This window comes from Hippichthys cyanospilos, chromosome 3 (genome assembly GCF_059441005.1).
Source record: "Hippichthys cyanospilos isolate Australia breed blue-spotted pipefish chromosome 3, RoL_Hcya_1.0, whole genome shotgun sequence".
Taxonomy (NCBI): domain Eukaryota; kingdom Metazoa; phylum Chordata; class Actinopteri; order Syngnathiformes; family Syngnathidae; genus Hippichthys; species Hippichthys cyanospilos.
In genome coordinates this window covers 18,954,450-18,974,895 of record NC_142371.1, presented here as the reverse complement: position 1 = coordinate 18,974,895, position 20,446 = coordinate 18,954,450, and the positions used below count along the sequence as shown (strand labels likewise).

The 20,446-nt window shown below is 41.0% G+C and overlaps 2 protein-coding genes across 6 annotated transcripts in view; both read left to right on the top strand.

The window, feature by feature from the left end:
* Window positions 1-407: 407 nt before the first annotated feature.
* Window positions 408-10,037, top strand: casp2 (caspase 2, apoptosis-related cysteine peptidase). 2 transcript variants are annotated; one of them, XM_088411728.1, is made up of 12 exons: window positions 408-562; window positions 877-1,024; window positions 1,866-2,030; window positions 2,114-2,188; window positions 2,957-3,026; window positions 3,386-3,477; window positions 4,393-4,566; window positions 4,646-4,774; window positions 4,859-4,949; window positions 5,801-5,989; window positions 7,238-7,347; window positions 8,416-10,037. In XM_088411728.1, the coding sequence occupies exons 2-12, from the start codon at window positions 881-883 to the stop codon at window positions 8,551-8,553; spliced, it is 1,377 nt and encodes a 458-aa protein (XP_088267854.1). In that variant the 5' UTR covers window positions 408-562; window positions 877-880; the 3' UTR covers window positions 8,554-10,037. The 2 variants fall into 2 exon arrangements, with proteins under 2 accessions (XP_088267854.1, XP_088267852.1); XM_088411726.1 differs by having other exon boundaries at window positions 5,801-6,001.
* A 2,506-nt stretch (window positions 10,038-12,543) lies between these two features.
* clcn1b (chloride channel, voltage-sensitive 1b) overlaps window positions 12,544-20,446 on the top strand; it is a 32,116-nt gene continuing 24,213 nt past the window's right edge. For all 4 annotated transcript variants that reach the window (XM_088410387.1, XM_088410386.1, XM_088410389.1 and 1 more), the window contains exon 1: window positions 12,544-13,241. In XM_088410387.1, the coding sequence (XP_088266513.1) occupies window positions 13,191-13,241 (51 nt within the window). In that variant the 5' untranslated portion in view covers window positions 12,544-13,190. The remainder of the gene's footprint in view (window positions 13,242-20,446) is intronic.

Below are 20,446 nucleotides of genomic sequence, written 5' to 3'. Positions count from 1 at the left end.
TTTTGCAAAAAGGAAAGGTAACTTAAATGTAAAAAATGATCGCATTAGATAGTATTAGAATTAGTATTAGATAATACTATACAGATGACAAAAAAACTCTTGAATCTTGAATATAGTCTAAATATAGTTGAACTATGTTAGGCATAAAAGTTTTAACAGCCTGCATTTGCTCCTAGTTGCTGCAGCAACGACGTGTTTCATGTAAAATAAATATTGAAAATACTGTCTCCATGCGCTTTCTGTAAACAGGCCTCCACGTTCAATGTCCCGCCAATGCAAGCCTAGTGTGACGTAGGCGAAACGTCTCATTGGTAAAATATTATGTCACTCAAGCTTTTCGCGTTTTCATTGGCCCAAATTATAAACAATAAGTTCCTGGCTCCAACCCTCTTTGCAGCTACTGATAACCCACGGAAGTTGGGCGGTCGTCTCGTTGGGGGCTGTCGTTTTTTTTGGCGTAAAAATAGCAAAAAAAAAAAAAACAACAACAACAACAACGTTTTGCCGACCCCCTGCTCCGAAGATTTCACACCTTGGTGCATCACCCAAAGAACGCTTGAAGGTAGGAGAAACGTGGCTGGTTATACTCGCGAAGTTTGGCTAGCTAACGCGGTCCCTCAGTGTTGTTAGCCGTCAAGTGTCAGCGTGTGCGGCTTGCTTTCACTGCTTTTAATTCGAATTAAGAACGAGTCTAGTTTGCATTCTTATTTTAATGTGTGTGTTTTAACGCCAAGCTTCTACCAAGTCTGTTTTAAACTTGTAAGTATTGGCATGTTTAATAGAAAGTGTGGACATCGTTAAGAGATAGTGTGTGTTCTTTAACCCCCCCCCCCCTCCCCCTTCTCAAAATGCATCGTGTGTTTGTTTTTGTCGTAGAAAAATGCGGGAATGTGGCATGCTGGAGAGGGACCGAGTAGCTCTGCGGAGTGCTTCTTTGTGCAAGCAGCTCGTGGTGGACGAGATGCTTGTTCAGTGTTTACTAGAAGACAACATCCTCACCGACAGCATGGCTGAGGGCATTATGGTATGTTGGTGTTTTTCGACTATGACGTCACACCTACATTATGGTGGAAATAGTGTTCCCTTCCTATATGGCGGTTTGGTTATTGTGGCCTCACTCTTTTTGTGGATTTTTATTTACAACCACAACTTTTTTTCACTGCAGATTTATGGCACTAATTTTTGCCATTTTTCTTCATCTAAAGTCAGACCAATTAAAACAATAGCAATTTTACTTATTAAAAATAACTAGTATTACATACGACCTTAAGCGAAGAGCTTTTTATCTATTGAAGACAAAAATACGGCCTTCTACCTTGCATGGATGTAGGGGAAGAGCCTTTTGTGTCCAAAAATCCGGCGTTCTGGGCGCCGCTCTCGCTTTGCAAGTTTTTCCTCCCATCCCATCGGCCTTGCATCGCTCCTCGTCGGGTTTTGCCTCGAGGATTTCCCATCTCATGGCCTTTCTTTCTGACTGCCTCCAGCCCACCTGGAATAAGTCTGGAGCACAATCTACTTTGAAAAAAATTCTTTGACCATATATTTTGCAGGTTTAACCTTCTATTTTGTTTATTTTTCATCAACAAAAAAAGTTATCACAGTTTTATGTATTTTTTTGTTTGCCAAAAGAAACTAACAAAAAATAGGAACAACAGCAAAAAATATTCTACTTCACCAACTTCCCTGATTTTGGGTACTTGCCCATATTTTTGAGAACATAACTCCCGCAATAAAGGAGGGAACACTATAGTCAACAAACGTTTCAATGTCATTTGATAGGACTATCCAAACTCTTATCGTAAAAAAACTTTTGAAAATATCAAAACAATAACCTCAGCCATTTCTCTTACGACCAATTTCTTTAGGCCGAGCAAATTTCCCATAAGAGAAGCTGGCGCCTGCTGCTGCTCCTTCCCAAGCGAGGCCCGCGAGCCTTCAGCAGCTTCTGCTTGGCGCTGAGAGAAACCAAGCAGCAGCACCTGTGCGAGCTTCTCGCGCAGTCCCAGGAGAAGGATGGCAAAGAGCCTCGTGTGAGTGAGCAGTTAATAAGGAAGTCAATCACACCACCCTACATCCCCGACACTAATAATCTTCGCTCCTTTTATGGTCACAGAGTTTACAGCCTGAGGAGGAGTCCGAAGGACGGGCAGGATGGCAGCTAATGCAGACATCAGACAGGAGGAGAGAGGTGAGCCGCCTAACCTTCATCCTTGATAGACTTGTCAATGATTAAATAGCCTGTGTGTGATAGAGTAAAGTCCCTCATCAGCCTTTACATTATTATTATTATTACTGCATAAAAGAAAAACCATATTTTCCACACTATAAGGCGCACCGGATTATAAGGACCACCTTCAATGAATGTCCTATTTTAAAACTGTTTTCATATATAAGGCGCACTGCATTATTAGCGCATAGAGTAGAATCTACAGGTGAGGCTGGGGTTGCGTTGTGCATCCACTAGATGGAGCTGTGCTAGAGGGAATGTCAACAAAACTATCAGATAAGTCAGTCAAACTTTGCAATCGTTAAGAATAAAGATGATTTGTGGAAAGCACTATCTAAAGAAAGGGGAAAAATACCCCTTGATCGCATTAAAAGACTATTTGATCAGTATTTGTCAATTCTATTTTGCAAATTTGTATTTTTTCATCCCCCAAAAATGAAAATCTGAGGTTTATGTTCTGTATAAGGAGCACAGGATTATGAGGTACAATGTCAACTTTGAGGGCTTTTAGGTTCACAAACGCGCTAACAAAAAGTGAGCAAATCTGTGAAAAAGCTGTTTGATCTAATACTCAAGATTTTCACCGCACTCTGAAAATGAATGCGGAACCTGGTCGACCGTTCTGAATCTTAAGTACGCCCAACGCAAGCAACAGTTGACAACATTCGTCAAATCAAAGAAATCATCATTTCAGTTTGGGTGATGTAACTCAGTCTGTCCTCATTTCAGAGATATGGCGACTCCTCTCTTCCACTCCCCACGCAGGAGGAAATGGCAGCTAAACGAGCGAGGACGCACGGTGAGATACGGCATATCACATAAGTGTCTCCTGTCAATATTTTTTCCGTCTCCATGGATACGCAGGCTAAGTGAAAAGGGGTTTTGTCTATTGTCAAGCTTCAGGAGGTGCGTATACAGCCATGGATATTCTTCTCAGTGGCTTAATTGTTTATGTATCATATTACTGAAAGGCGTGCGGGTGCCACACCTCGCCAGTGACTCACGTCCAGGCTTGTAGATTGTCATTTTTAACATGCTAGTGTGTTATACACGTCCTGCCCCATATTATATACAATACATGGTTTGCATTTACATTGCATTTTGTTTAGAGTACCGATTCGTGTGAGACGTAGCGTCGTTTTATGTGTCGTTTTTCAGAGTGCACGGAGTACAGCCTGGATTCAGACAGTCCTATCACCATTCCCATACTGCCTTGCACACATGACCTCTACCTCTCGCAATGCCTCAAGGTAACACAACTTATGCAAAGTGACTAGAGTGGAACAACAAAGAGACTGTTGGTGTTGCTCGGAAGAAAAAGATTGCTTGATGCAAAGTCGTCTGTGATGTCCTTGTATGAGTTGGGCTCCTCAACTGCGTGGTTGGTGCTTATGAAGCCGGAACCAGTTGAAAGACCCTGGGACATATTTGACCTCAAATGCGTTTTAATTAAGGTTGAAGCTTTGAGAAGGCGTCTTTTTTTTCTCAAGGTGACTCCACTTGGGGGTGCTAATTCACCATACAAACGCCAAAGATTGACATGTCATGCCTTACACGATTGAAAACGATTTTACCTAGGTATTTGGAAAAAAAATCACTGTTAGAATTCAACGCTGGGCATATAAAAAAAAAATCCAGCAATTGAATTGAGTTAATTTCTTATTTCGCTGTCAGTTTGAAATACTGTCCTGTTTTTTACTAAAAGGATGAAAGTCACAGTGTAATTTTCTTCCGATTCCGTAGTTAATAGTCGACAGGATATTTAAGTATAATGAGAACGAATAGCAATGAATAACAATAAAGAAAGATAGTTTTAAAGGGACAGTGTGTAAGATTTAGACCGTTTTTAATTAAAAGGAATACATTTAATTATTATAAATTTCAAAAACTTGCAAATACATGTGTTCTTAATGATCAAAAGAATTTTTTGAATATAATCGTAGGTCAAGTTATCATGAAATGATATTACATGGGGGGGTGGCACTCCTCCGGAGGCTGCCATGTCTGTTATAGCTACGGACAATAGTAAATGCAGCACCTCCTGCTGTCCGTAAAGAAAAACTTTCTAAATATTACACGTTGTCCCTTTAAGGCAATAATTGCATAATATGAAATCTAAAATGCTGCCAAATCAATTCAGATCCGTGTTATCCCCTGTGTTGCAGTCGTACGTAATGACCTCATCCCCGCGTGGTTTAGCCCTGGTGATCAGCAACGTGACCTTTGACTCAACCGACCTTGACCCCAGGAAGGGAGGCGAGGTGGACGACGAGGTGCTCAGGAAGCTTTTCACAGACCTGGACTACGTGGTGACGGTCCACAGAAACCTGACGGCTGAGGTGATGCCACCTGGCGCACCTTGCTTCTACCTTTGCCACAGCCACAATTTTTTTTTTGTCATATCTCTATTTTTTACAGGAAATGAAATCTTGCATGGAGACCTTCCGCAGGCGTCCTGAGCACCGCACTGTCAACAGCTGCGTGGTTTGTCTTCTCTCGCACGGCAAGGAAGGAGCCGTGTACGGTAGAGATGGCCAACTCGTGGAGGTGGGCCCACCATCTTCTTCAACGCAAATAAAAACTTGATGTTGACATCTAACCCATCCCCCACCCACACTTTGTGGTGTTTAGCTTCAGTGGGTGTTTGAGGCCTTCGACAATGTACGCTGCCCGCTGCTGCAGAACAAACCAAAGATGTTTTTCATCCAAGCCTGCAGAGGAGGTAAAGAACCAGACCTATACAAGTACATTCTGCACGCATACCGGAAAGATTCAAAGGAACAAAATGCAATCAAGTCCTAATAGGAACAACAAAGTACAACCTGCTTTAATGAGATGAGGAGAATAAATGAGATTTTCCACATTAACATTCTGGATCAGTTCAGTCTGACATTTGGTTTAACATTGCAGCTTGTGTCTACGCATACGCATTTGGAATTTGTTTGGGGAAATCACTTCTTTCAACATACAAACTCACCTTGGCGTTCCTGGACTGTGCATAACCAAACAAACGGAGCTGACCCTGATTTAAAACAATACATAGCAAAATTCATAACTGTAAATACGGGTCTATCCCTGGATGAAATAGTGTGTGTGTGGGGGGGGGGGTACAGTGTGTGTGTGTGTATATATAATATATATGGAGGCAGTTGTAGTGCATGTGGACTTTTTTTTTCCTAACTTTGACACCGTGTTTCAAGTTTACCACCATGTTTTTTTAATTGCCATATATTACGAACAAACAAATGAGCAAAAAGGATAAACCACCTTGCTGAAAAATAACATTCCCTGGTGAGGTTAATAATCTTTGACTGTGGTTAATTAGGCTCAGCACCAATGCCGCTACAAGGCTAATGACGCCCTGCACAAATCTGTGGACCCCTCGGGAGTCAGAAGCAATTATTCCACAGTCCTTTTTTTTTTTTTTTTTTTACTCCACCTAACCCAACAGCACAGGTGTGCTGCCTAAATGCCATTAGCTGGTTTTTATCCTTTGTTCTTGTCATCAGATTGGGGGGGGGGGGATCCCTGAAATGCCAATAATCTGAACGGTTATTGGTTTGTTGTTTGCAGATGAGCTGGATTGCGGAGTGGAGCAGGTGGACGGGCCAGGAAGGAGCAGCTCACCCAGCTGTGAACAGCGGGATGCTGGGCGAGAAGGTCCCAGGGGCGCCGGCGCTCGACAGGGAGGAGACTTGGGACTGCCCAGGATGAAACTGCCCCAGCGCTCTGACATGATCTGCGGCTTTGCCTCTCTCAAAGGTCAGAGAATTTGTAAGTTTGCGCCTTTTTTTTTTTAATATTCTTTTATGGGTTTATGGCAACATCACAGAGTGGAACATCCCTTTAATTCACTGCCATGCCAGTAAAAATGCACAAAATTCTTTGTTTCTTCCTTTGTTGATTGTCTTTCTTTTTGTTGTAGTTGAACAGTCAAATATTGTGCCCATGGCTATGCAATACTTTGATATAATTGCATTCATTCATCTTTTTAAAAACGGACAATATGAAAATAAGCTAAATCAAGTTTTTGCACAATAGTTTACAATAGTTATGAACTAATTATGGCATTTATTGTAATCATGTTATGCAGAAGCTGTGACTTGCTATTTTTTGCACAAACTTTGAATACACTTGTTAAAACAGATTTTAGATACTCTATTGCGCTCTGAACACTTTGGACACGATTTGAATCCTTATTTTTTAAATAAACTTTCTTTAAATAAACGTTTGTAGGGTTCATTACTTTGAGTGAAATTGTCCAGACTGAAGAAAACTGAGATTTTCTTTTTTGATCATATCGACCAGCCCTAGTTCTGCCTCTAATGTTGTAAACATTAAGGGACAAGAAGAGAAATTATTGTATTCATTATACATATATTTTTGATAATTATATAGAGGGTGGATTTGAATGTCAATACTGTCTTACGTTGTAATGTGTAAATTAAATACAAAATATGGATACTATCTCTTTTTTTTTTTTTGTTTGATACGCCTGTTTTTCAGATCCATACCAGTATGGATACTCTAGTCTTAATGAGTCGCTGATATTGATACTAAACACCGATACCACTCAAATTTTTGTCTCAAAAGAAACCTGGATAATTTTTAAGTTTGCTATATAACATTTTATCCCAAGAATTTAATTATAATTTTCTCTTATTCTACTTTGTAATTTCCAACCCCTTATCGTAAAACGTCAAGTGAGTAGCTGATCAGCTCAGAGGTTCCTCTGGGTGTGCTCGTGTTGACACCTTCCTGTAAACAGATTCTACAACATTACAGCGCGAGACCTGATATTTGTTCTATCTCTGCAGGGATTCTCTTCGCGATGTTTTGAGACACTTCTCTCTATTTACAATCAGCTTGTATCACTGACCAAAAAAAAAAAAGCAATGACAAACAATCAGAGCGAGTATTTATTTGCAGACGTGTCATGGTCGCCCGTGTCCTTGAGTCTCATCGCGTTGCTGTGTGATGAAGCTGCTCTTGTTTGTTTTCTTCTTAAAGGCACGGCGGCCATGCGCAACACCAAGCGAGGATCCTGGTTCATCCAGGAGCTCAACTCTGCCCTGCGTCTCCACGCTAGAGACACACACATGGCAGACATCCTGGTGCAGGTTAGCTTAGATGTTTTTGATGTGTGATATCAAAGGAAAAGCATAAAAAACAACTAGGGGGCTGTAAAATATTGCAAAGGTTGTCAAATTACAATATGCTGTCCCTTCTAAATGCTTGCAGACGGGAGGTAGAGAGGTACACACCCGCAGATGTCATATCTAGCCCATGTCTTGCTCATTAAAAATTGGAAAAAATGTCAATATTTGACATTTTGGAAAACCAGATGTTTTATCATGCATTTCCCCCGAATTTTGCATTAATCCTTTCCGCGTCATCTTGCAAACAGGGTGTAATAGCAATTTTTGTGGTGAGACCCCAAAACCACTGGGGGCGCTAGCAGACAACTTCTGATATTTGCAAGCCTTTCAATTACTTCATTGAGTGGCTTAGCCTGACTCCGATCATGCAACGTTCTGCCTATGCATTGTGGGACTTATAGTTGACAAAAGGCTTCGATCCAAGAACTAAACGCTGCGGGAAAGCTTTTAATCTGCTGCAGGGAAGCGTTTTATTTCATGGAACGCATAACACTATCCTGTATCTGCATAGTCCCGTTTGCAAAATGTTTGTTTTTTTTTCTCTCACAACATTCAAAACCTTCTAAACAAAACATCCTTGGAATATATATGTAAATATACATGTATATGGATAGAGCTGATGCCACTGAACATTTTGAGGGGTTGTAAATGAAACTACATTTATATTTGACGATGTTATGCCCCTTTCAAAGTCAGTCCAAGTTAGGTGATAATAAGGCCAGGTTAGTAAAAAATCGCCCCCTCTTTTGGATTAAGCTAAAAAGAAAAACACTCATTACCGGTGTTCGACAGTTGAAGTGATATATTGAAAACTTGACTTTTTGACACCAAGGCAAATCGTCAAGCCGGCTATCGGCCCATGTCTAGTGCAGAGAGTTGCCACAGCCAGCTGAATCTGTCAGAATTGTCAAAATGGCAACAATTGGCGCCAATGGTCCATCCCTAGTCCCCAGTTAAGTTCTGCACCCACCCGTGATTGTCAGAAATGGGCAATGATGAAAGACCGTGTTCTTGGCTGTCCTCCCTCAGGTCAACGGGCGGATCAAAGAGCGCGAGGGTTACGCCCCCGGCACGCCCCACCATCGTTGCAAAGAGATGTCCGAATTCACCAGCTCGCTGTGCAAAGACCTCTACCTTTTCCCCAAATACCAGCCCCATCATCCATAATGCACACACACTCACACACACATCATTCCTGCCAGCGTGCTCACACGTCCCCTCATTCCAAGCGTATTACTGCCACACACTTTTGCGTTCCAGCGTTACAAGTTGACACACAAACTGGCACCCAAACTCTATGCTAATACTGCCTCAGCAAAATTCCATACACACTCTGCAACATCGCCGCAGAGCTTATGCTAATCGACGTGTTCGACATCTCGCAGTGTTCAATTTCAGCTGCGTCGATTTTGTTAAGCCTTCGCCAAGGTATAATTGTAGTATGTCTTTTTTACACAGATCTATTTTTTTTAGATTTTGTAAGTACTTTTTTTTAATGGTTTTGTGAATTAACCCTGCATTTTAATGTGTTTGTTCAGCTTGGCCGTCATTTGTCACGTTGCAGGGTAGTGAGAGGCAGAGGGCGGCATTGAGCAACGAGGTCAGTGCAGAAGTCTTTTTTTTTTTTTTTTTCCCTCCCTTCTCACCTCCACACCGAATAGGAAGTACTCCAGCATTCCAAAATGTTTTCCACTCGCACGACGGTGTTACCTTTATTCTCCTGAGTCCCTCTGGCATGCTTTTACTTGCAAAGTGATTTTCATGTCGTAAATATTTCCTTTTGAAACTGTAAATGTCAGGGGAATGCGCGGTGCTACTTCTTGGGTCTTATACCCGCAGTGTGAACTTTGATCTTTACGCTCACGCCGACACCTAATCACGCTTCTCTCCGAGGGGGGGGGTGGTCAACGCTTTTAGCGATTACCCCCCACTCAACCTTTTAGCGCTTATTTTTTGGTGTTATTTCGATTGTATGTGATACAGCGACAAACGATCATCTCGCGTCTTCCGGAAAGTTTAAGTAATATGCAGCATATGGGAAAAATAACAGTGTATTGAACCACTTTTAAGCCCCCCCAATCCCCCGGCTGTGCATTGACGTTTCCCAGAAAAGCCACAAAAGTGGCAACAAGTGTTTGGTTACAGTGTTGTGGAGAAAGATACTAGCAAGCAGTATTGATTTGCGAGCGGAGAGGCTTTGAAATGTTTTCTTCTTGAGTATTGGTTTTAATGATAGGAAAAGAATGGCGAAGAGGTCACCGCACAGCAAGAGGATGCGATTAGCTGCCAAGTGCAGTGACGGGAGGGGGGGTGGGGGTGGGATTTATTTCTGTCATTGCTGATGACTGCCAAAACTTCCATACAATAAACAAGCTAATGTTTATCATCAGGATCGTGGTTTTATTTTTCCCCGCTTTCACCTGCTGCGCGCAAGGTGCGTCAGAAAAGTTCCAGGACTGGTTCACAAACGTTCCCTCCCCCTCCCCGAAACCCTCACCACAATTTTGCTTCGTTCAGTGCATGACACGAGGTGAAAGGTTTTGCAGAATAGTTCTTGGCTGTTTCACCATGGCAATTTGCCTGGTCACAATGCCCCTGAGCATCTGACTGTTCCTGGGTGAAAAAGCCGAATAATAAATCTTGACTATTAATTGAGTATTTTCATAATTCTGGACCATTATAATTTTAATAACATTTCACCCGAGCGATAAACTCAACGAACCTTATGTAAAGGTTTGATTTATTCATAAACTTGTTCAAAAATGCTTTGCACTGGTTCGGAGGTGCTTGCCTGAAAAAATATTTCACACAAGGTAAGAACAGAATTTTGACCGTAACCTTAAAAAAAGTGGTTCTAGCCTTTAATGTTATTTATTGATCAACTATAGAATACTAGGAAAACATTTTTATCTTGAATAATAAAACAACACTAAGAAAGGGCATTTAATAGCAAATATTACTAGGGGTGGGCATTTTTTGAATTTCAAATTTGATTTGATAATTCTGGTACAATTCTCAAATCAGATTCAGATTTTTATAAAAAGGAAAAAAGTAGGGAGCAAATCATAGTTTTTTGTTTGTTTTTTGACAAATTGAACACTGTTCTTTAAGTTTATATGAGTATGACTATTCATTAGATTTGTCTACAAGACCTCAGCAACCAACACACTGAGACTAAAGAATATCGAGACCAAGGTAAGACTTTTGGACATCAAACACTATGTGTGTGTGTGTGTGCTTGTGTATGTATATAAATGTAAGTATATACCGTATGTATATGTATTTATATGTATATGCATATGTGTGTGTAAATAAATGTAAGTATATACAGTATATGTATTTATATGTATATGCCTGTGTGTGTGTATGTATGTACATATATACAATGTATACACACACACACACACATATATATGTATTTATATGTATATGCATATGTGTGTGTAAATAAATGTAAGTACATACAGTATATGTATTTATATGTATATGCCTATGTGTGTGTGTGTGTATGTATGTACATATATACAATGTATACACACACACACACACACACACATATATATATATATATATATATATATATATATATATATATATATATATACATTATTGATGTTTTTGAGGAATGAACAGATTTCACCGGTTGAAACATGGATTTGGATTATAGACATTTCAGATTTGTTTGGGTGACTAAATACACCCCGGGTCAAAGTGACCCAGGGACATTTTCGCTGTTCCTTGCAAACAAACTCAATAGGAAGGTTAAGCTGTGCGCAAAGGCATTCGGAAGTCTTGCGGTTTCGATTTGAGATCGAACTTTTTGCGACAGCATTTTAAGCCACCTTGCACAGGGGCCAAAAGCCGCTCCGCGCCGGCCGTTGGCGCTCTCCCCTCCGCATGTGATCCGCCTTGTTGCCGTGTTTGTGTGTGTTGTTGCCCGCGTTACCGCGTGTCCTCGCCGCGCTCAGGTGTAGTGTAACCATCCCACCCGCTATTCCGCTGCGCTCAGGTCTCTCTCCGTGCTCCGGGACGACGTGTGTCATTCCCGCCGCTCGGTGATAATATTCAAGAGTGTATCAGATGGAGGCCCGGGCCAGCTGTCCGGAGTCATTGCCCGCTGACACGCGCGCGCGCTCACACTCGGCCGTCGGAGTAATACATTTTCCTGCGGAGCTGTGAGATTAAGGCTGTTATGCGCCGGCGTGTGCAGCACAAAGCGGGACGGGGTTAAGAGGGATCTGCTTGTGTCTTTGTCTTTGTTGTTGTCATCATGGCGGCGCGCAGAAAGTCATCAGATGTCCGACACGCACACATGTTCGAGGATGTTGTATCGGGGGTCCGCAGAGAGATTCCGGGAAACTGGATGACCTTTGTGATCTTGGTCGTTTGCAGGAATGTTCCTATTGGAAACAGTAGAAATATTATTACATCACGATCAGAGGTGGGAGACTGTGGTCACGTGACCTGAGTTGAGTTCGACTGAAAGGGATATTAGCCCTTGTGCGCACACTTTGTAAGCGATACACATAGCATTTTTTTTCCAAATTTTCTAAACGCTTTCGAAACGCGTCATAATGAATGTTTTTATGAATATTATTTTTCCTTCAAGCACGCACATTGTTCAGTGGCATCAATACTATTCATACATACGTAGATAAAATACCCACAAATCTTGAAACATTTTATGATCTGTCTTTGTGGTCTGTGAGGTGATGATGACACTTTAAGACATAGCCATTACTTGGCCTCTACCGCCACCTACTGTCTTGAGGTGAAACACGAGTCAACAAAGAATTTTCTGTTTGCTGACAGTTTGACCGTCGCTCAGTGGAATGTTGCAAAAATCGCAGGAAAACCTGTATCAGAAATCCTATTAAAATGCATCTCCAAAATTGTAATTATAATGGTTTTATGTGATCCAAAATTTGGACAATAATTGTATTTGTACACAAAATCTCGCACGTCCAGCTGCAAACACATACAAATGTCAGAATCGTTGCATTTTAAAATTTTACATATTTTAATCATCTGTTGGAAATTTCAGCTCCCTAGCATTGTGTTAACATTCTGAGACAAAAATGAGAATCCTGCCAACATTTTTCCAGAGAAAGGTTTAAAAACCGCCAAACAAATGATGCAAACTATTTTCCTTTTTGATCTCTTATGTAGCGATCTTATTTACTGTGATTGACTGTGATTTTAGTGATTTACTGGCACTGCATGTAAACATTATGGGGATTGCCCCCACATCATTGGCTGATAACATGAACTGTCATAGGGGTGTCGTGTGTACCTTCCTGCTCACGTTGCAGGGGCAACCCTATGGGGTGGGGTGGGGGGGTGCCCCCCACCAAACGAACTCTGTGCATCCGGCAAACACCTCTAATGGCCGGCTGGCAGGGAGGGTGCTGCTAAGAGCAACAAGTGTGTGTGTGCGTGTGTGTGTGTGTGTGTGTGTGTGTTATTAGGTGTCTGCAGTTCTAATAAAGGAAAGTGTCCTTCGCTGCCTCATCAGATGGCTTTGCTCTGCTTTGTCCACCAGTCTGATTTCTCTCAGCCCCTCGGTCCTGGATGTCCCCCGGCCTTTGGACCGCCCGGAGACCCCCGCCAAGACCACCACAGGCACCTTTCGTCTCGGAAGTGTTGGTTTGTGTGTGTGTGTGTGCGTCTAAATGGGGAGTGAAACGGATGGTGTGGATTTGACTTGAAGGTTGTGCGTTTGATTGCGTGGAGTTGGTGGTCCATGCCAGTGGAAATGCTGGGGTGTCCGGCGAGGTTATTTTTGGATCACTGACAGCGTGTCAATGGCTACAGATGCATCGCAAAGGAAGGCTCTGAGATACCAACAGACCTTGGTAGGTCGTTGCACATCTTCTACCTTCACGCTCGCCCGTCTCGCTGTTTTGTCTTTTTTTGTCTCCCTCCTGCTGTTGCATCTCTGCCGTCTATACACGTGCCACCTGTTGCACGCCTTTTCCCGCTAACTTTATCTCCTCTTTTCTCATTCACGTTTCCCGGTGCAAAAACGTTACTTGTCGGGTCAGCTTGGTCACGAAAATAATGCTTTTATTTTCATGTTTGGGCCCGGACTAATTATCTGTGCCGATATTTTTCAATTTGAAAATATTGGCTTCTAAAAATCGGAAGGCTGATAATGAGTCAAAGTAAAACTTTTTTTAACTTGAGGGAACTACATAACTACTAAAAACATGCGCATGTTGTTATCATTGACTACTTTTAACTTTATTTTCTTACCTGCACAACCATGGCAACAAGTTGTTTTGACAGCATGCTGAATCAACTAGATAGCGAGGTTCTAGTTATCTGCTAGCATTTAACAAGTGACCAGTAAGATGATTTTTTTTTCTGTTTTTACTGGGGGCAATTTACTTGAGTTTTTGGTGAAAAACACATTATCATTAGCTATTTTAACTCTGCTATAGTTATGCTCTCATGTGAATTTAACAATTTAACAGACATGTCAAATCTACTAGCTAGCTAGCTGCTAGCTAACTGCTTGTCGTTAAACAACAAGTCACCAGAGATGGTTTTGTTTTCATTGTCATTAACTATTGGGAGCAATTTACTTTTTGTGCAAAACATGACCACGGTGGTATCATTAGCTATTTTGACTATGCTATTATTAAGCTTTTATGCTAATTTACAGTTGGTATAACCATGGCAACGAGGTTATCGACCTCCTTGACTGCTAATCATTGGTATCCCTGAAAAAAAAAAAAAAATCAGTCAATCTCTAGTGCGGTCACCTCTTTTATAAGACGCCGGAAGGTGATGAATGATTAATTTGTTGTTTTATTTTACGGTGACTCCGTAAGCACAAATCTCATTCCCCTTTGCATTTCAAATCCTTAAGTAAACATTCTTATGTTCCTTGCCGTCGTCATCTTCGGCTGCCTGCTTTTTTCACGTCGGCAGATATAAGTCCCCAAAATCGGGAAACCTGAGCAGACGGGCTTAGAGGCACATGCTCAGGTAAAACCATGTCACAATATTATAGGGTTTTGCTCTCTTTTTTTACATGCTCGTACAGGAGGATAGTTTTGAGGAAAATATTATACTATATAATATATTTTGCATTATATCATCAAAGCACGACTGCAGGGGCGTAGCCAGATTTGTTTTATTTGGGGGGGGGGGGGGGGGGGGGGGGTTGCCTTGCATGCATGCATGTGTGCATCATGTTTTTAATCATGCTATGTACACTCATGGTTTCATGAAATGAGTTATAAATTAACATGATTCTTGACATAGGATAATATGAATAAACCGTGGCAGAGTTTCAAGGGTCCATAAATAAGATGGCAGAAAAATCACAGCTATTTTATTTTACCGCTAGTTTGGCCACCATGCAGCTCCACCTCTGCATTCCCGATTCTATGCTAAGAGGCTAAAACTCGATTGGAGGAAAAAAAAAAAAAAAAAAAAAAGCATTTCCATGCGCTTAAGTTCAACCAAGCCTGGTGTTTATCTTCTCCCCACTCAAAGTCTGTATTAAATACAAAATTGTTTATCAGGCCCATCCAGAGTCTCTGGCTGAGGTTTACGCAGGTGTGGAAGCTATGAAGCTGTTTGCATACTAGAGGAAATGAGAGCCTTGGAGGATTTGAGGGCTTTATATGCAGAGGTGTTACAGGCGGATGCTGATCCAGTAGAAGGCAATGACTGCATGGATTTCTCCGCTGATGACATCACAGATTTGAAGTCTCGGGACTTCGAGATCGTGTTTACGTGTAGAAACTCTCAATTTGATATGCGGTCATGCAGATTAGTTCACAGCCATCATTCAATTGCAAATGTATCATTTTTTATTCCATGGTATTAAAAATGCACAAATTAAACGTAACTAAAGTAGCTACGGGATTATATCGTATTTGTACTATAACACTTTATAAAATGATTAACACTCCTACATTTTACTTTTTTTTTGGGTCCACATTTCTCATGTTTTCATGAGTCTAAGCAGGAATTTATTTTGAAATTCAAAGGAAACTAAATTTTGGGACGGGTTTCTCAGTTTACCCCTCTTGAGATTCCGATGTTTTTGTGGCGATTTAATAATACATGACAAAGTGGCAAAAATTCAGTTTACGTCACGGTTTTAAAGTAAAAAAACAATAATAGAATACTACTAAAACTAGAGAGACTGATTAGATTTTTTCTTGGCCCATCCCGATACAGATTAACAGTAATCTAGCAGGCTGATAACTGATATTTGCATCTGATAATAATTTTCAATACATTGTAAAATATAGGCGTCAACATTTGAAAACAAATTTTGTTTGAAAAAAATCTTTGTTTAAATGTCTTTATACATTTATTGAGCAGTTCACACTTGCACAATATTGACTTATTTGTAAATAAGCTTCAGAAAAAAAACATGTTTCTAATGTAATACTCTAATTTACGGTTTCATCTCCTCTAGTTTAAGAAAAATAGCATCCTCTAAAATGGACTGAAAATGTAAAACTAGATATTTTGTTATCGTCAATAATGTCAATAATGCCAATACCTGTTTTTAAATTTTATTGACGGACGAACGCAAAAACATGTTACCGTTCACTTGTTGTTTAAGAGCTAGTAGCTAACTAGCCACTACCAACTAGCAGCTAGCTAGCTAGTTTGCTCAAGGTTTCTGTTGTCAAAACACCTTGTTCCCATGTTTATGCTAACATTAAGAGACTACAAACAAAACCAAAGTAGATAATTAAAACAAAAAAAAGTTTTGTTTTTTGTTGTTTTTTTTTCTAAATACTAACATTTACCAACTAGCAGGTAGCTAGCTGGTTGGTTCAATTTGTTTACATAGTTATACTAACAGTCTGATCTGATTTAAAACAAACACACACAATTAGCCAATGACAAAAATAATCTTGTTATGTGGGTGCTTTTTGTAAGATTTAAATGGGAGATTTTGACCACGAGAGACTTGTATTTTATAGACTGGCACATGGCACCATAATTCGTCTTTATAGCTGACAGTGTTGAATAACTCTCAGATAAGGCCGTGGATGGAGAATATTTTGCTGCCATTGCTTTAAATGTTTTTTGTTCATCTAATAAGACCGCAAAGATGTCGATTAGCTAAAATCTCAGTGGAGGTTGGAGGGTTAGGGTTAGGGTCTGTTTATGTTTTTCACTTCAAGTTCTTTTTACTTGGTTACACCCCACCATTGCCACTAATTTGAACCACTTTGTGCTATTTTATATAAATGTTCTGAAAGTAATACCCCGATTGTACCGTGCTTACACACATAAACGTCGCTTTGATATGCTAATGAAATAGCTTTCCTAGAACAGCGCTCAATTATGAGCACTTTTTCCTCCGACCTCCAACTGCATTCTTGCATTGCAAATTGCGGTGGCGCTGTCAAGTGGCGTTGATGACCTCAACAAGGACAAAGCCACGCCGGCTTTGTATGCGTCGTAAAAACAAGGGTTGTTCAAGGGGACGGCTCGCACGCAGCGGGGCTGTCATCGGTAGCGAAATAGATCTCGTAAGTCTCAAATGTTACATGCTAGCAAAGGGATAATGTTCAGCGGCCAAATGTCTCGCTCCGCTGCCATGCGAGCGATTAAGCCATTAAAACTTCACGTGATACTCCCGCCACTTGATGCCCGCCCTCCAATTTTTCCCGCGAAATTAAGCGGCGACGCGCCGTCAAACTGCCCGTCATTGTTTTGGACGAAAGGTTAACACGAGGCATCTTTCAGCGCGCCGGGCCTCGTGGGAGAGATGAGCGCTTGTCAGGGAGACAAACAGGCCTAGCGAGAGGTGTGGAGAAGTGTGTCACTGAACATTGGGTCACACCGCGTGCTAAATTTACCCACGAGTAAGGTTTCACCTCAGGGGAAAGGGCTCGCATGGATGGGGACCAGGAGGGGTGCCGGGGGGAACGTTTTGGGCCGGAGAGCCACAGTGGAAGGTGAAATGCGAGTTCGGTCAAAGGTAGCGCTGTACGTTTGATACAGCCATCCACTTCAGGCACCTCTTAAAGGGACAGTACGCATATTTAGCGATTTTCAGTGGTAAAATGTTCAAATGTTTGTGTATAACAGGACTCAATATAAGCCGTTTTGCATCCCTGTTAGGTGTGTAAATTTTGGACTATATTCACGACGTGGTTTTCGAATAACAGTTTATTTATGTTTTATTATATGTTTATTTAGGTTTGGTCAGACTCATACTTACGGAACAATCGCCACGGTTCTGTAGTCATGTCAAGCGCCACAACAAACAAAGTAACACGCCACCAATGCGTTACTTGGGCCAACTTCAGATTAAACAGGATGAGACGTATGGTGCATTCAAGTGCTGTCGGGCATTGAAAAACTTGAACAGAATAAAATGCTTGCATTGAACATGAATAACTGTTATAATAATAAAACGTGTTTTTCCTTTGGAAAACAATGATAAACATTTTTGCCGATTTTCTGAGTTGCTGCGGACCAAACCAGCAACGAATAATAATATTAATCATTGCTAATATTTTCATATTATTGTTTAATAAAAAACATCGCCGCGTCAGAAAATCTGCAAAAATGTTTACCGTCGTTTTCCAAAGAAAAATCAAATGTTTTGAAATATATTATTTCGATTGAACACAATAATCTATCAAAGAATTAATCATTTGGACAATTTTAGATCTCTAAACGATGAATCGCTTCATGTTCACCTTACGCTGTCCCCCGTGCTGTCTTAGTCAAGAACTTTGTACCCCAAATGAATCCATATCATGTTCCAAGTCATTTTAATGTGGAGCACAATCGTCTTTCAACGCAAAACACTCTCTTATGACCTCTACCGTAAATTTAAAAGACAAGGCCACATACGCTATACTGTCTCTATCCCGTATCGAAGCGTTATACTGTACATACCGTCCACAATGTCAACGTGTCTCCACTCCATCAGCAAGTCATACTTTCGGCTCGAACGTGGCCCGCTTCCATTAGCGTAGCGCCGGTCCGATCCAACAGATTCCGGCCGAGTCGTGCGGGACGCTGAATTAAGAGCTGCTGACACTTTATTGTCAAGTTTCGAGCGTCCATGAGCGGCGTGCGCTCACACGCACGCATAGAAAGACACGGCCGTGTCTTTCTATGCGTGCGTGTGAGTGCACGCCGCTCATACCTGGCCCGCTGACCGCCGCGGCAAACCCGCAGGGGTAAAGACAGAGAAGGGCGGATTTAAGGCGGACATGTGAGGACAGGATCGGCGCAATGCGTGAGCGTGCGGGAAAGATGCGCGAGAGGATCAATACTTTTGAGACGGTGCTGAACGTAGATCAGTTGCTGGTAAGGCCTCATGTACGTTGGTATTTTTCCTAAGGGTACGTAAATTGTTCATAAATTCGTGTTTTTAGCGGTGAATGGTCAATTTTTGTCGTCAATATTACAATCACTATTTGGCAGGGTCAAGCTGTTTGAAATCTATCATTCTATGTCTTCAATGTCTTGAGCGGTAAATGTCCGATTCTTTGAGCCTTACATCAAAGAAATTATTGAAAACAGACACTAGGGAGCTGAAATTTCACCCAGCTGCTTCAACATGGCACAATCATGTAGTTATTACACAAGTGTGCCATCCTTTGCCTAAAATATTATGAGAATGATGAGGAAGAAAATGTCCCAAAAATAGAAAAAATCCTGCACAAGGTAGAAAATATTCAAGTCAATATTGAATAAATTGATCCAAATTTGACCTAATGTCAGGCAAAGTTACAAAAGTGCTCCATTGACCTTTTTTCTTCATTTCTCTCTTGAGTAATTGGATATTTGGAATATGCTCAAATTTATCGAAGCCTGAATTTTAGGTGAATATTCAGGTGAATATTTTTAAATTGAGTGAAGTCTGAATATTGGCTGTGACAGATTACTTCTATATTTTTAAACTAAGCTCATTTTATCTTTTTTTTTTCAGTGTAATGCACTGCATTGTGTTTGCTTGTGAGGTTATATCAAGGATATTAAATAGTTTCAGAAAATATAAACCCCTGGTGGGGTGACAGGGAAAAGGCTTTGTTTTTGTCACGTCAAATATAATTGCAATAAAATAAGAATGATCTTTTTTTTCCAGGCACTTTCATGCGATTATTTTATTTATTTTTTTCAGTTTTAGACTAAGCTGTGACCCATACAAACGCTGTAAAAAATAACAGTTGTTGAAAGTTGATTTCTATTGCTGTTATATTAAAAAGAATACAGGTTTAGGATACTTTTTATAGCTAGTCAGCGCGTCGAGTAGGGGCGGCATGAAACGTTTTTTTTTCCTTGGGGGGCTTGGCAAAATATAACTGAGAAGAGCGGCCTTAAAAAATATACCGTAATATTTTTCCTTTAAGGCAAAAACAGCTAACTAGTAATAAAAGCATCACTCATAATAGCATGAAATTGTGGTGGTGTACCTAATATTGTGACTTAATGTCAAACCTGCTCAACTTTTCGTGATTTACTAAACCTCCTGCTTTCACTGAAAAGTGAACAACGACGATGACTGCTCACGCGTGGAAAAATGCGCGGTTTTCATTTTTAGCCTCGTCGACACGCATTAATTAGAACACGACAGCTTGAGCGGCGTTTGGACGAGGCATGGTGTTGTTATTGTGCCGTTAATTAGGCTTTGCATATGGTTACTGGTGGAATGTGCGTGTGCGCTGTGCCGGTCTAATCTCCTGATCTATCTGTCAGCGAGCGGGTCAAATTTGATCATTAACCTTGTGCCGCGGGACAGGGTTATATCGTTGTAAGGCCTCAGCGCGCAATCGGCGCGCCGTGTAGAGCTCCCATAAACACAAATGCGCAGAAATTTATGAATATGCAGCGCCCGCTCTTTTAAGGGAGGCCCGGAATGTGCAATTACGCTTTGAATTAACTCTTGGGGTCATGCTGACCTTCACCCACTGGATTCATTAGCTAACCCCATCCTGCAAAAACAAATGCAATCTCAGTGGTAAAGTGACCCCCGGTAACCTGCAAAGGTTTTAATCTATCTATCTATCTATCTATCTATCTATCTATCTATCTATCTATCTATCTATCTATC